This window comes from Delphinus delphis, chromosome 5 (assembly GCF_949987515.2).
Source record: "Delphinus delphis chromosome 5, mDelDel1.2, whole genome shotgun sequence".
Taxonomy (NCBI): Eukaryota; Metazoa; Chordata; class Mammalia; order Artiodactyla; family Delphinidae; genus Delphinus; species Delphinus delphis.
In genome coordinates this window covers 36,433,169-36,449,528 of record NC_082687.1, presented here as the reverse complement: position 1 = coordinate 36,449,528, position 16,360 = coordinate 36,433,169, and the positions used below count along the sequence as shown (strand labels likewise).

The 16,360-nt window shown below is 37.0% G+C and overlaps 1 protein-coding gene across 1 annotated transcript in view; it reads left to right on the top strand.

Annotated features, from left to right (window-relative positions):
* Nucleotides 1–16,360, top strand: part of PTPN13 (protein tyrosine phosphatase non-receptor type 13) — a 236,035-nt gene that overhangs the window by 162,696 nt on the left and 56,979 nt on the right. Inside the window, exon 21 of the mRNA XM_060012209.1 lies at nucleotides 15,880–15,969. Within this exon, the coding sequence (XP_059868192.1) occupies nucleotides 15,880–15,969 (90 nt within the window). The remainder of the gene's footprint in view (nucleotides 1–15,879; nucleotides 15,970–16,360) is intronic.

The window sequence follows — 16,360 nt, the reverse complement described above, 5'->3', positions numbered from 1 at the left end:
GAACCCGTGTCCCCTGCATTGGCAGGCGGACTCTCAACCACTGCGCCACCAGGGAAGCCCTATTTGTTTTATTTTTTAGATTCCACGTATAACTGACATCATACGGTATTTGTATTTTCTGTCAGACTTATTTCGCTAAGCACAATATTCTCCAGGCCCATCCAAGTTGCTGCTAATGGCAGAATTTCATTCTTTTTTTATGGCTGACCAGTACTGCACTGTATATAGATATATATACCACATCTTCTTTATCCATTCATCTGTTGATGGACAGTTGGGTTGCTTCTGTAACTTAGATACTTGTAAATAGTGTTGCTATGAACCTTGGGGTGCATGTATATTTTTGAATTAGTGGTTTTGTTTTTTCTGGCTATATACCCAGTAGTGGAATTGCTGGGTCATATGGTAGTTCTGTTTTTAGTTTTTTGAGAAACATCCATACTGTTTTCCATAGTGGCTGCACCATTTTACATTCCCACCAACAGTGTACAAGGATTCCCTTTTTGCCACACTCTCAACAACATTTATTATTTGTAGACTTTTTGATTGTAGGTAGCCAGTCTGAGAGATGTGAGGTGATAGTTCATTGTGGTTTTAATTTGCATTTCTGATGATTACTGATTTCAAGCATATTTTCATGTGCCTGTTGACCATTTGTATGTCTTCTTTGGAAAAATGTCTATTTAGATCTTCTGCCTGTGTTTTTTATTTGGTTGGTTTTTTTAATATTGAATTGTATGTGTTATTTATTTATTTTGGCTATTACCCCTTGTTGGTCATATCATTTGCAAATATTTTCTCCCATTCAGTAGGTTGTCTTTTCATTTTGTCAATGGTTTCCTTTGCTTTGCAAAAGTTTTTAAGTTTAATTAGGTCCTATTTGTTTATTTTGGCTTTTATTTCTTTTGCCTTAGGAGACAGACCCAAAAAAATATTGCTACAATTTATGTCAAAGTATGTTCTGCCTATGTTCTCATCTAGGAGTTTTATGGTTTCCAGGTCTTACATTTAGGTATTTGATCCATCTGTGGTTTATTTTTGTATATGGTATGAGGAAATGTTCTAATCTCATTCTTTTACATGTAGCATTCCAGTTTTTTCAGCAACACTTATTGAAGAGACTTGTCATTTCTCAATTGTATATTTTTGCCTCTTTTGCCATAGAGTAATTAATCATAGGTGCATGGGTTTATTTCTGGGTTGTCTATTCTGTTCCATTGATCTATGTGTCTGCTTTTGTGCCAGTATCATGGTATTTTGATTACTATAGCTTTGTAGTATAATCTGAAGTCTGAGAAGATGATGTCTCCAGCTTTGTTATTTTTTTCTCAGAATTGCTTTGGGAATTCAGGGTCTTCTGTGGTTCCATATAAATTCTAGGATTATTTCTTCTAGTTCTGTGAAAAATGTCATGGGTATTTTGCTACGGATTTCATTAAATCTGTAAAGTGCTTTGGGTAGTATGGCCATTTTAACAATATTAATTCTTCCAGTCCAAGAGCACAGGATATCTTTCCATTTCTTTGTATCATCTTCAGTTTCCTTTATCAGTGTTTCATAGTTTTCAGAGTGTAGGTCATTCACCTCCTTGGTTAAATTTGTTCCTAGTTTATTCTTTTTGATGTGATTTTAAACAGAATTTTTTGTTTGTTTGTTTGGTTTTGGGGTTTTTTTAATTTTAACTTTCTCTTTCTGATAGTTCATTATTAGAGTATAGAAAAGCAACCGATTTCTGTATATTAATCTTCTGTCCTGCAACTTTACTGAATTCATTTATTAGTTTTTTGGTGGAAACGTTAGGATTTTCTATTTAAAGTATCATGTCATCTGCAAATAGTGACAGTTTTACTTCTTCCCTTCCAATATATAGATGCCTTTTATTTCTTTTTTCTCTGATTGTTGTGGCTAGGACTTCATTGCTATGTTCAATAGAAGTGGCAAGAGTGGTCATCCTTGTCTTGTTCCTGAATTTACAGGAAAGGCTCAGCTTTTCACTGTTGAGTATGATGTTAGCTGTGAGTTTGTCGTAACTGACTTTTATTATGTTGAGATATGTTCCCTCTATACCAAATTTGATGAAAGTTTTTATCATGAAAGGATGTTGAATTTTGTCAAATGCTTTTTCTGTGTCTATTGAGATGATCATGTGAATTTTATCCTTCCTTCTGCTAATGTGATATGTCACATTGATTGATTCGTGAAAGGTGAACAATCCCTGTGTCCCTGGAATAAATCCAACTTGATCATGATGCACAGTCCTTTTTATATATTCTTGCATTTGGTTTGCTAATATTTTGTTGAGAATTTTTACATCTGTATTAGATACAAATGGTATAATGGATGGTGGCCTCATAGAATGAATTTGGGAGTGTTCTGTCCTCTTCAACTTTGGGGAATAGTATAGGTATAAGTTCTTCTTTATATGTTTGGTAGAATTTCCCTGTGAACTGTCCAGTCCTGAACTTTTGTTTGCTGGGAGGTATTTTGTTGTTGTTGTTGTTGTTTTAATTATAAATTCAGCTTTACTACTACTGATCAATGCGTTCAATTTATCCACTTCTCCTTGACTCAGTCTTGGCAGGCTGTATGTTTCTAGAAGTTTGTCCATTTCTTCTAAGTGGTCCAGTTTGTTGGCATGTAACTATAATATTCTCTTATGATTTTTTCTATCTCTGTGGTATTGGTTGTAATTTCTCCTTTTTCATTTCTTATTTTATTTATTGGTTCTTCTCTTTTCTTCTTGGTTAGCCTGGCTAAAGTTTTTTTGTCTTTTTTTTTTGTATCATCTTTATTGGAGTATAATTGCTTTACAATGTTGTGTTACTTTCTGCTGTATAACGAATTGAACTAGCTGTATGTATACATATATCCCCACATCACCTCCCTCTTGTGTCTCCCTCCCACCCTCCCTATCTCACCCCTCTAGGTGGTCACAAAGCACCGAGCTGATCTCCCTGTGCTATGCAGCTGCTTCCCACTAGCTATCTGTTTTACATTTGGTAGTGTATGTATGTGCATGCTACTCTCACACTTCATCCCAGCTTACCCTTCCCCCTCCCCGTGTTCTCAAGTGCATTCTCTATGTCTGTGTCTTTATTCCTGTCCTGCCCCTAGGTTCATGAGAACCTTTTTTTTTTTTTAAGATTCCATATGTATGTGTTGTTTTTCTCTTTCTGGTTTATTTCACTCTGTATGACAGACTCTAGGCCCATCCACCTCATTACAATTAGTTCAAATTTGTTTCATTTATGGCTGAGTAATATTCCATTGTATATATATTCCACATCTTCTTTTGCCATTCATCTGTCGATGGACACTTCGGTTGCTTCAATGTCCCGGCTATTGTAAATAGTGCTGCAATGAAAATTGTGGTACATGACTCTTTTTTTTTTTCTTTCTTTCTTTTCTTTTTCTTCTTTTTATTGGCTGCGTTGGGTCGTCGTTGCTGCACACAGGTTTTCTCTAGTTGCGGAGAGCAGGGGCTACTCTTTGTTGCGGTGCACGGGCTTCTCATTGCAATGGCTTGTCTTTGTTGTAGAGCACGGGCTCTAGGCACATAGGCTTCAGTAGTTGCGGTGCATGGGCTCAGTAGTTGTGGGTCACGGGCTCTAGAGCGCACGCTCAGTAGTTGTGGCACACGGGCTTAGTTGCTTCATGGCATGTGGGATCTTCCTGGACCAGGCCTCAAACCTGTATCTCCTGCATTGGCAGGCAGATTCTTAACCACTGTGCCACCAGAGAAGTCCCAGCATGACTATTGTTGAATTATGGTTTTCTCAGGGTATATGCCCGTTAGTGGGATAGCTGGGTCATATAGTGGTTCTATTTTTGGTTTTTTAAGGAAACTCCATACTGTTCTCCATAGTCACTCTATCAATTTATATTCCTACCAACAGTGCAAGAGTGTTCCCTTTTCTCCACACCCTCTCCAGCATTCATTGTTTGTAGATTTTTTGAAATGGCCATTCTGACTGCTGTGAGGTGATACGTCATTGTAGTTTTGATTTGCATTTCTCTAATGATTAGTAATGTTGAGCATTCTTTCATATGTTTGTTGGCAATCAACAAACACATCTCCATCTGTTTGTTTGTATATCTGCTTTGGAGAAATGTCTGTTTAGGTCTTCTGCCCAGTTTTGGATTGGGATGTTTGTTTTTTGATATTGAGCTGCATGAGCTGCTTGTATATTTTGGAGATTAATCCTTTGTCAGTTGCTTTGTTTGCAAATATTTTCTCCCATTCTGACGGTTGTCTTTTTGTCTTATTTATGGTCTCCTTTGCTGTGCAAAAGCTTTGAAGTTTCATTAGGTCCCATTTGTTTATTTTTGTTTTTATTTCCCTTACTCTAGGAGGTGGGTCAAAAAGGATGTTGCTGTGATTTATGTCGTAGAGTGTTCTGCCTATGTTTTCCTCTGAGAGTTTTATAGTGTCAGGCCTTACATTTAGGTCTTTAATCCATTTTGAGTTTATTTTTGTATATGGTGTTAGGGAGTGTTCTAATTTCATTCCTTTACATGTAGCTGTCCAGTGTTCCCATCACCACTTATTGAAGAGGTTGTCTTTTTTCCACTGTATATTCTTGTCTCCTTTATCAAAGATAAGGTGACTGTATGTGCGTGCGTTTATCTCTGGGCTTTCTATCCTGTTCCATTGATCTATATTTCTCCTTTTGTGCCAGAACTGTACTGTCTTGACTACTGTAGCTTTGTACTATAGTCTGAAGTCAGGGAGCCTGATTCCTCCAGCTCCGTTTTTCTTTCTGAAGATTGCTTTGGCTATTTGGGGTCTTTTGTGTTTCCATATAAATTGAAATTTTTTTCTTCTGGTTCTCTGAAAAATGTCATTGCTAGTTTGATAGGGATCACATTGACTGTAGATTGCTTTGGGTAGTAGAGTCATTTTCACAATATTGAGTCTTCCAATCGAAGAACATGGTATATCTCTCCATCTGTTTGTATCATCTTTAATTTCTTTCATCAGTGTCATAGTTTTCTGCGTACAGGTCTTTTGTCTCCTTAGGTTAGTTTATTCCTAGGTATTTTATCCTTTTTGTTGCAGTTGTAAATGGGAGTGTTTCCTTAATTTCGCTTTCAGATTTTTCATCATTAGTGTATAGGAATGCAAGAGATTTCTGTGCATTAATTTTGTATCCCGTTACTTTACCAAATTTATTGATTAGCTCTAGTGGTTTTCTGGTAGCATCCTTAGGGTTCTCAATGTATAGTATCATGTCATCTGCAAACAGTGACAGTTTTACTTCTTCTTTTCCAATTTGTATTCCTTTTATTTCCTTTTCTTCTCTGATTGCTGTGGCTAAAATTTCCAAAACTATGTTGAATAATAGCGGTGAGAGTGAGCAACCTTGTCTTGTTCCTGATCTTAGAGGAAATGGTTTCAATTTTTCACCATTGGGAACGATGTTGGTGGTGGGTTTTTCATATATGGCCTTTATTATGTTGAGGAAATTTCCCTCTATGCCTACTTTCTGGAGAATTTTTATCAGAAATGGGTGTTGAATTTTGTCAGAAGCTTTTTCTGCATCTATTGAGGTGATCATATGATTTTTATTCTTCGGTTTGTTAATATGGTTTATCACATTGATTGATTTGTGTATATTGAAGAATCCTTGCATTCCTGGGATAAACCCCACTTGATCATGGTGTGTGATCCTTTTAATGAGCTGTTGGATTCTGTTTGCTAGTATTTTGTTGAGGATTTTTGCATCTATGTTCATCAGTGATACTGGCCTGTAGTTTTCTTTTTTTGAGACATCTTTGTCTGGTTTTGGTATCAGGGTGATGGTGGCCTTGTAGAATGAGTTTGGGAGTGTTCCTCCCTCTGCTATATTTTGGAAGAGTTTGAGAAGGATAGGTGTTAGCTCTTCTCTAAATGTTTGATAGAATTCGCCTGTGAAGCCATCTGGTCTTGGGCTTTTGTTTGTTGGAAGATTTTTAATAACAGTTTCAATTTCAGTGCTTGTGATTGGTCTGTTTATATTTTCTATTTCTTCATGGTTCAGTCTCGGAAGGTTGTGCTTTTCTAAGAATTTGTCCATTTCTTCCATGTTGTCCATTTTATTGGCCTATAGTTGCTTGTAGGAATGTCTCATGATCATTTGTATTTCTGCAGTGTCAGTTGTTACTTCTCCTTTTTCATTTCTAATTCTTTCGATTTGAGTCTTCACCCTTTTTTTTGTGATGAATCTGGCTAACGGTTTATCAATTTTATCTTCTCAAAGAACCAGCTTTTAGTTTTATTGTTCTTTGCTATCATTTCCTTCATTTCTTTTTCATTTATTTCTGATATGATTTTTATGATTCCTTCTGCTAACTTTGGGTTTTTCTGTTCTTTTTTCTCTAATTGCTTTAGGTGTAAGGTTAGGTTGTTTATTTGAGATGTTTCTTGTTTCTTGAGATAGTCTTGTATTTGCTGTAGACTTCCCTCTTAGAACTGCTTTTGCTGCATCCCATAGGTTTTGAGTCCTCATGTTTTCATTGTCATTTGTTTCTAGGTATTTTTTGATTTCCTCTTTGATTTCCTCAGTGATCTCTTCGTTATTGAGTAGTGTATTGTTTAGCCTCCCTGTGTTTGTATTTTTTACACTTTTTTTCCTGTAATTGATATCTAGTCTCATAGCATTGTGGTTGGAAAAGATACATGATGCAATTTCAATTTTCTTAAATTTACCAAGGCTTAATTTGTGACCCAAGATATGGTCTATCCTGGAGAATGTTCCATGAGCACTTGAGAAGAAAGTGTATTGTGTTGTTTTTGGATGGAATGTCCTATAAATATCAATTAATTCCATCTTGTTTAATGTGTCATTTAAAGCTTGGGTTTCCTTTTTTATTTTCATTTTGGATGATCTGTCCATTGGTGAAAGTGGGGTATAAAAGTCCCCTACTCTTATTGTATTACTGTCAATTTCCCCTCTTATGGCTGTTAATATTTGCCTTATGTTTTGAGGTGCTCCTATGTTGGGTGCATAAATATTTACAATCGTTATATCTTCTTCTTGGATTGATTCCTTAATCATTATGTAGTGTCCTTCTTTGTCTCTTGTAATAGTCTTTATTTTAAAGTATGTTTTGTCTGATATGAGGATTGCTACTCCAGCTTTCTTTTGATTTCCATTTGCATGGAAAATCTTTTTCTATCCCCTCACTTTCTGTCTGTATGTGTCCCTCTGTCTGAAGTGTGTCTCTTGTAGACAGCATATATACAGGTCTTTTTTTTGTATCCATTCAGTGAGCCTGTGTCTTTTGGTTGGAGCATTTAATCCATTTACATTTAAGGTAATTATCAACATGTATGTTCCTATTACCATTTTCTTAATTGTTTTGGGTTTGTTTTTGTAGCTCCTTTTCTTTTTTGTTTCCTGCCTAGAGAAGTTCCTTTAGCATTTGTTGTAAAGCTGGTTTAGTGGTGCTGAATTCTCTTAGTTTTTGCTTGTCTGTAAAGGTTTTAATTTCTCTGTTGAATCTGAATGAGGTCCTTGCTGGGTAGAGTAATCTTGGTTGTAGGGTTTTCCCGTTCATCACTTTAAGTATGTCCTGCCACTCCCTTCTGGCTTTCAGTTTCTGGTGAAAGATCAACTGTTAACCTTATGAGGATTCCCTTGTATGTTATTTGTTGCTTTTCCCTTGCTGCTTTTAATATTTTTTCTTTGTATTTAATTTTTGATACTTTGATTAATATGTATCTTGGTGTGTTTCTCCTTGGATTTATCCTGAATGGGACTCTCCGTGCTTCCTGGACTTGATTGACTATGTCCTTTCCCATGTTAGGGAAGTTTTCAACTATAATCCCTTCAAATATTTTCTCACACCCTTTCTTTTTCTCTTCTTCTCTAGGACCCCTGTAATTCGAATGTTGATGTGTTTAATGTTGTCCCAGAGGTCTCTGAGACTGTCCTTTATTGTTTTCATTCTTTTTTCTTTATTTTGCTCTGCAGTAGTTATTTCCACTATTTTATCTTCTAGGTCACTTATCTGTTCTTCTGCCTTGGTTATTCTGCTATTGATTCCTTCTAGAGAATTTTTCATTTCATTTATTGTATTGTTCATCATTGTTTGTTTGCTCTTTAGTTCTTCTAGGTCCTTGTTAAACATTTCTTGTAGTTTCTCTATTCTATTTCCAAGATTTTGGATCATCTTTACTGTCATTACTCTGAATTGTTTTTCAGGTAGACTGCCCATTTCCTCTTCATTTGTTTGGTCTGGTGGGTTTTTACCTTGCTCTTTCATCTGCTGCATATTTCTCTGTCTTCTCATTTTGTTTAAATTACTGTGTTTGGGGTCTCCTTTTCACAGGCTGCATGTTCATAGTTCCCTTTTTTTTTTGGTGTCTGCCCCCAGTGGGTGAGGTTGGTTCAGTGGCTTGTGTAGGCTTCCTTGTGGAGGGTAGTGGTGTCTGTGTTCTGGTGGGTGGGGCTGGATCTTTTCTTTCTGGTGGGCAGGGCTACGTCCGGTGGTGTGTTTGGGGTGTCTGTGAACCTAGTATGGTTTTAGGCAGCCTCTCTGCTAATGGGTGGGGTTGTGTTCCCGTCTTGCTAGTTGATTGGCATGGGGCATTCAGCACTGGAGCTTGCTAGCCATTGAGTGGAGCTGTGTCTTACTGTTGCAACGGAGATCTCTGGGAGAGCTCTCGCCAATTGATATCATGTGGGGCTGGGAGGTCTTTGGTGGTCGAGTGTCCTGAAGTCAGATCTCCCACCTCAGAGGCTCAGGCCTGAACCACGCCAGAACACCAAGACCCAGTCAGCCACACAGCTCAGAAGAAAAGGGAGAATAAAAGAAAGAAAAAAATAATAATAAATTTTAAAAAATTTTTAAAATAGAAAATAATAATGTTAAAAAAAGAAGAGAGCAACCAAACCAATATACAAATCCACCAATGATAACAAGCGCTAAAAACTATTGTAAGATAAACCTAAAAATCAGAAACAAATCAGTTGCAGACAGCAAACCCCAAGTCTACAGTTGCTCCCGAAGTCCACTGTCTCAATTTTGGGATAATTCATTGTTTATGCAGGTATTCCACAGATGCAGGGTACATCAAGTTGATTGTGAGGATTTAATCCGCTGCTGCTGAGGCTGCACGGAGAAATTTCCCTTTCTCTTTGTTCGCACAGCTCCTGGGGTTCACCTTTGGTTTTGGGCCTACCTCTGCATGTAGGTTGCCCTCAGGCATCTGTTCCCACCCAGACAGGACAGGGTTAAAGCAGCGGCTGGTTAGGGAGCTCTGGCCCAGGGGAGGGAGGGGTATGGTAGTTATAATTGGAATGCTGGCCGAGCCTGCTGCAGCAGAAGCCAACATGACATTGCAGCAGCCTGAGGTGCACTGTGTGTTCTCCCAGCCAGCTTGTCCCTGGATCACAGGACCCTGGCCGTGGCATGTTGCACATGCTCCCAGGGCTGTGTGGATAGCGACCTGTGCTTGCACACAGGATTCTTGGTGGCTGCAGCAGCAGCGTTAGTGTTTCATGCCTGTCTCTGGGATCTGAGCTGATAGCCATGGCCCATGCCCATCTCTGGAGCTTGTTTAGGCGGTGCTCTGCCTTCTGTGGGCAGACAGGGAAGGAATCCCCTCCAGTCGCGCACCCTGAAACAATGGTCTCTTGCCTCTTTGGCAGCTCCAGCCTTTTCCCAGACTCCTTTCCGGCTAGCTGTGGCACACTAGCCCCCTTCAGGCTGTGTTCACACAGCCAACCCCAGTCCTCTCCCTGGGATCTGACCTCTGACGCCTGAGTCTCAGCTCCCAGCCGCCACCTGCTCTGGCGGGTGAGCAGACAAGCCTCTCAGGCTGGTGAGTGCTGGTCGGTACCGATCTTCTGTGTGGGAATCTCTCCGCTTTGCCCTCTGCACCCCTGTTGCTGCGCTCTCCTCTGTGGCTCCGAAGCTTCCCACCCCCATCTCCACCAGTGAAGGGGCTTCCTAGTGTGTGGAAACTTTTCCTCCTTCACAGCTCCCTCGCAGGGTGCAGGTCCCATCCCTATTCTTTTGTCTCTGTTTTTTCTTTTTTCTTTTGCCCTACCCAGGTATGTGGGGAGTTTCTTGCCTTTTGGGCAGTCTCAGGTCTTCTGCCAGCATTCAGTGGGCGTTCTGTAGGAGTTGTTCCACATGTTGATGTATTTTTGATGTATTTGTGGGGAGGAAGGTGATCTCCACGTCTTACTCCACCACCATCTTGAAGGTCCTGATGTTGGCTAAAGGTTTATCAATTTTATCTTTCAGAAAACTAGCTCTTGGTTTCATTGATCTTTTCTATTGTTTTTTCGGTCTCTATTTTTTTTTTAATTTCCTCTCTGATCTTTGTTATTTCCTTCCTTCAGCTGACTTTGGGTTAGGTTGCTTATTTGATATTTTTCTTGTTCTTGAGGAAGGCCTGTATGACTATAAACTTCCTTCTTAGAACTGCTTTTGCTACATCTCATAATTTTGGAGAATTGTGTTTCCGTTTTCATTTGTCTTAAAGTATTTTCTGATTTCCTCTTTGATTTCTTCATTGACCCATTGGTTTTTTCAGTAGCATGTTGTTTAGTCTCCACATGTTTGTTCTTTTCCCATTTTTCTTTCTGTAATTGATTTCTGGTTTCATACCATTTTGGTAGGTCTAAATGCTTGACATAATTTCTGTCATCTTAAATTTGTTGGCACTTGTTTTGTTGAGACTTTATCCTGGAGAATGTTCCATGTGTACTTGAAAAGCATATGTATTTTGCTGTTTGGGGATGGAATTTCCTGTAGATATCTGTTAAATCCAACTGGCCTGTTGTATCATGTAAGACTACAGTTGGCTTATTGATTTCCTGTCTGGATGATCTGTCCATTGATGTCAGTGGGGTATTAAAGTCCTCCAACCATCCAAGGGGGCTCATGTCCACTTTGCAGGACCCCAGGACTAGAGCGCCCAGTCTGCGCCTCTAACCACTTACTCCCCAAAGCTGGTCTCTGCCCATGTATTTTCCCTTTACCTCTGAGTCCTCTTCCAGGGGCACAGGTCCTGACCTGATCATTTTTGTTTCCTTCCTACCTGACTACATGTGAGTCTTTCTTACAGCCTTGGTTGTACAGGAGTCTTTCTGCCAGTTTCTAGTGAGAATTGTTCCATACGTAGACTTATTTTGATGTATTCATTGGGGTGGGGGTGAGTTCCATGTCTTCTTATTCCACCATCGTGATCAACCCCTCTAATATTCCTTATTAAGAGAGTCAAAAAGTAAAAACATTTAAAAAATGTGTAGAACTTATGCAAGTCTTGTGTAAAATTGGTTTGCAGTTTTTCTTGTTTTATTATAATTCAGGATTACTGTACAATTGAAAAGTAACTTTTAGCTGAATTTGTCACCTTCCTTCCTGTTCAAACCACAAAATGGGGTCAAACACCAAACTCTTAACAAAAACAAAATGCAAAAAGCAAAAAAAACTCATGTGAAAAAGCTTATTCTGGTGCACAGTAACTTGTAAGGACAATTAAGTAAACTTTTTCCCCAGTATTAGAACTGATTATTGTCTTTATGAACATTCTTAATTCCTAGTAATAAAATGTTGTACAGATTAGTTTTTAGTCAGATGTCAAGGACCAATGTAACTTTAAATGCTAGGGGTTTTTTTTTTTTTCACCTAAAGTTTAATTAGAATACATACAAAGTTGAAAATTATAATAAAAAATAAAAGTCCAAAGTGCTCACAAAGGATTCAACAGATATGAGAATTAACCAGAAACAAAAGATAGAGTCAAATAAATTGAGAACTGAAAGGAACTAAAAAGTTTATCTAAACGAAACCTTTCCATTCTATGAATGAGTTAAATGAGTCCCAGAAATGTTATATGGCTCACATTCACTCAGCTAATTCATGCTAGCACAGAAATAAAACACCAAAATTTCCATTATGATCCTTCTTACCTACCACCGGAACAGTTAGTGTATTAAGTAATATAACAATGGAAAATACCTCTCTTTGTTTTTATACCAATGTGGTGTTACTGACCCATCATCCCCGAGTTTGAATTGGATCTTTTTCCCTAGAGTGAGCGATGAATTTATCCAGAGCCTCCTCTACTTACACAGTCCAGTTCCTCTTAGACATGGAGCTGCCTGATAGTTGACAAGGGTCTAGATCTATAGCCAAGAAAATGAATTTTTCTTGCAAAAAGATTGTTGACACACTTAAATTGATTATATGACTTTGCCCTTATCAGAAACATGCTTTTACTGGGAAATTCAAATAGTTTACTCGTAGATGTATCTATCATTAGTATCCACAGTTATTCTAGTTGGGGACTGAATATATCCACATGAACCTTGTGAGAGATGAGAAAGGCAACATTGGAACAACAATCTCAAATGCAGAGAGGGTGTACATTTAATTTCTAAATTACACATTTGTTGATTATTCTTAAGATATTTCCCAGGTAAACATTATTGGGAATGACACCAGCATGTATTAATTAAAGAAATGGAAATTTCTATTTGAGCCTCTTTTACACGTTAAAATATCTGCAGAATTTGCTGTGGTCATAAAGTATATTAATGGGAAAAGAAAATTCTTTTAAAGATGTAAAAATATGTATTCCTTGAATATTAATGCTTGTTTCCATACAGTAATTAAAATAACTCAGAAATGTCTTGGTACTTGAAATATCTAGCTCATCACTTTCAATGATTCATAAATTCTACTTATCCTCATTGAATTCTATAAGTTTAAATTTAGTTGGGCTCTTATGTACCATATATCCTCAGATACTTCCTTCTCTTTTTTTTTATTTTTAGCCAATGAGAAAGTATTTTGAATATCTGTGTGAATATAATACCAGATAGATAGAAACTCAACATGTGCACAGTAGTGTCTAGTAACATGTAGGTCTACACCAACATCCTTTCTTCCTTTATCCCCACATTAATGTCACTTTATATCATGGTGGCAGAAGGGAGGGTTCCCTATTAAAAAGAGTAGGTTAGCAAAGCTTCCCTTTCCAAAATAATAATTCAGCTCCACCGGACTCAAACCTTGTACTCCAGCCAAGCTGATCTGTGACGTTTTTGCAGAAACTTTTCTGCCTTTTTTCCATCTCAGCTTTTGTTAATGCCTTACTTGTTGTGTATAACCATCTCTGTAATCCACTTATTAAAACTCTACCTCATGTCCTTGAAGTCTTTATTTCTGGCAAGAAGAAACCTCACCTCTCTTACAGCTCTGACTCATGCCTTCATAATACAACTGTTTCTCTGAAGTCTTAACATTCTATTTATCAGTCAGACTAAATCTTTGTTCTTCTAGCCTGATCTGATTGCGCTTACATTTATTATGCTAGCAGCTTTCATATTATCTCTTTTTATTTTCCCCAATTGCCTAATGTGGGACTTTCACAGGAAAACTATTCAGCAAACATCTGAAAGGTGAAAGTATAATTGAATGAATTAATATTCATATCTCACTGATGAGTCCTTGAAAACAGAGAGCTTAATCTATTACTTCTAGTTAGGGAAATAAATAACATAAAAACATTGCACATTTTGTGTGTGTGTGGGTCTATACACATATTCCAATATTGTTTACCTGGGAAATGTTTTAATATCCATACACACACCCACACATGTACATTTATTAGCCAAATAAGTAATATAAATAACCAATCTTGTTTGTACATATGTTGGAAATGAAAATAAAGAAATGGCATTTTTATTCTTTGAATCAATACCTTTGACTTGTCACAGATACTCCTTAGGAACATTCAGAATATTGATCACTTTTGTAATTGAAGGCAGAAACACTCTGTGTAAAGCAAATGGACTCTGTCTTCAGAATGGTGATAAAAGTTTACATTTAATACCTAACACGACCTCATCCCTTATTTGTTTTATTTTATGGGTTCATTCTATTGTATTTTTTATTTGGTTCTAGCTGAAAATTAGGCCTAATTGTCTATTTTAGGCTAAAAGTATCTTGGATACCTAGATAATATTAAGTTAGGCAATAATTGATTCATGAACTTTATGCTTGTTTGTATAAACCAAATATATAAGGCTCTTCACACCATTGTCCAGTGATCTCTTTTTTTGGAATCTCATTAATTAATTAGAAATACTGAACTACTACCACTCTTATTGATTATAACTAAGTTTATAACTAAGTTTTGGTCAAAAAGAAACAACAGAATAGGGACGTGTATACTACAGGGAGCTAGCAAACTTGCACTAGTACTTGGTGTTTAAGGGACAAGGTTAATTGACTCCAGAGAGCAAATGGTTGTTATTGTTTTCTGAAATTAATGGAGTTTATTTCTAGAATATGAAGTATCACATTTTCATCATTTAAACATTAAGATATGTTGCGTAACAAAGTTACTATTTATAACATATTAATACAATTTTAAATCCATGGGTAGTCATATGTTGGCAGATAATCTCTAGTTTTCAAAAAGCTTCAATATGCTTAAGAACTATGTAGAGGTGAATTTTCAGATTTAGTTTAAACAAATATCTTTCTGAGTGTGTTGAACTCATTTACCACCACCTCACACACAGACCAGTGTAAACTATTAAATTACAGTTGATGTTAAGAAGTGTATTAATTTGCTAGAGCTGCCATAACAAGATCCCACAGATTGGGTGCCTTAAACAACATAAATGTATGTTCTCACAGTTCTGGAGGCTAGAAGTCTGAGATCAAGGTGTCAGCAGCATTGATTTCTTCTGAGACCTCTCTCCTTGGCTTTGTCGGTGGAGTTATTCCTCTTTCTTCACATGGTCTTCCCTCTGTGCACACACACGTCTGTATCCAAATTCCCTCTTCTTATAAGGATATCAGTCATATTGGATTAGGCCACCCTAAAGACCTCATTTTAACTTATCTTTTTAAAAACCTATCTCCAAATATGGTTAACTTCTGAGGTACTAGGAGTTAGGGTTTCAACATATTTATTTGGAGGAAAGGGAGGAGCAACACATTTCAGCCCATAGCAAGAAGGGTGTGTATGTGTGTGTTTTCACATGCTCTGATTTTTAAGTAAATGAAGTAATTTTATTAAGATGACAATTAAGTGGTATATTTATTGGTTTAATTTAGGAGATATTTGTATATGATCAGCTTACTTTAAAAAAAACCCCAAGTAGAAATAAGAAAAAGTAAATTTTAGTTCTGATGCCAACATTCACTCGATGTATTTAGCTAGCATTTATCAAGTACTAAAGGCATTTTGCTGGCCAGTGATACTAGCTGATAATGTTGAGCAAGTCATGAACTATTATTCCTCATCTGCAAAACAATGATTAGAAATCTCTTTGCTTACCTCATGAGATTGTTCCACAAATAAAATAAGAAACAGAAGTCCTTTGAGAATGTGCCAGCCAAGTCATTATTAATGGGATTTAAAAGAATAAATCCTGTTTCTTCGTGTTGCTCTTTTACCCTAGAACTTACACGAATGTTTTACACATTATAAGTAGAAATGCCAACCACTTATTAGTGGGAAATTCTTAACATATTGAGCATTATCAAATTCAGGAAGTCAACTGTCATATAACAGAAAGACATGAAGTCTGACAGCCTAAGTTTAAGGTTCACCTCTTGCCTGTACTAGCTGAGTAAACCTGCTCAAATCATTTAACCTCTTGAGATCTATTTATGCATTTGTAACTGAAATATATCAATACATATTTCACAGGGAACCATTTATAAGGAATAAATGTGATAACATAATCATTTGGTAAACTATAACTCACTATCAACATATAAGATAATGGCATATTATTTAAAATATGATTTTAAAGTGACCGAGCAATCTGTTAGTGAGCTTTATTTAAATTAGAACAAGCAGTCTAATGCCCAAGCATGTTATGTTTATTTTATCTTAAAATTGTGCATTTCCAATAGATGTGCTGCACAAAAGATGGAGCATAGTATCTTCACCAGAAAGGGAGATCACCCTGGTTAACCTGAAAAAAGATACAAAGTATGGCTTAGGTAAGTCACTGAGATTCTTAAAGGTCTGTGAAATTCAAAGAGAAAAAGTCAGTTGCATAGCATTGGCATTGAGGCCCCAGCCCACTTCTGCCTACCTGCATCCCCTTTATCCAACCTGCCCAGTCAGGAAATGTCAAAGATGAAATGCTTACAAGCAATATTTCCACCAAATTTAAGTCCCATCTCACATGTGTTACCTATTAAATTATATTTGATATGAGACTACACTTCTATGTGTCACGCAGGCTAATCATTAGTCCTTGAAAGCACCAGTATCATGAAGATCCTTTTATTTTTATTTCTACTTATTTTTTATTGAGATATAATTGATTTATAATATCATATAAGTTTCAGGTGTACAACATAGTGATTCACAATTTTTAAAGGTTAC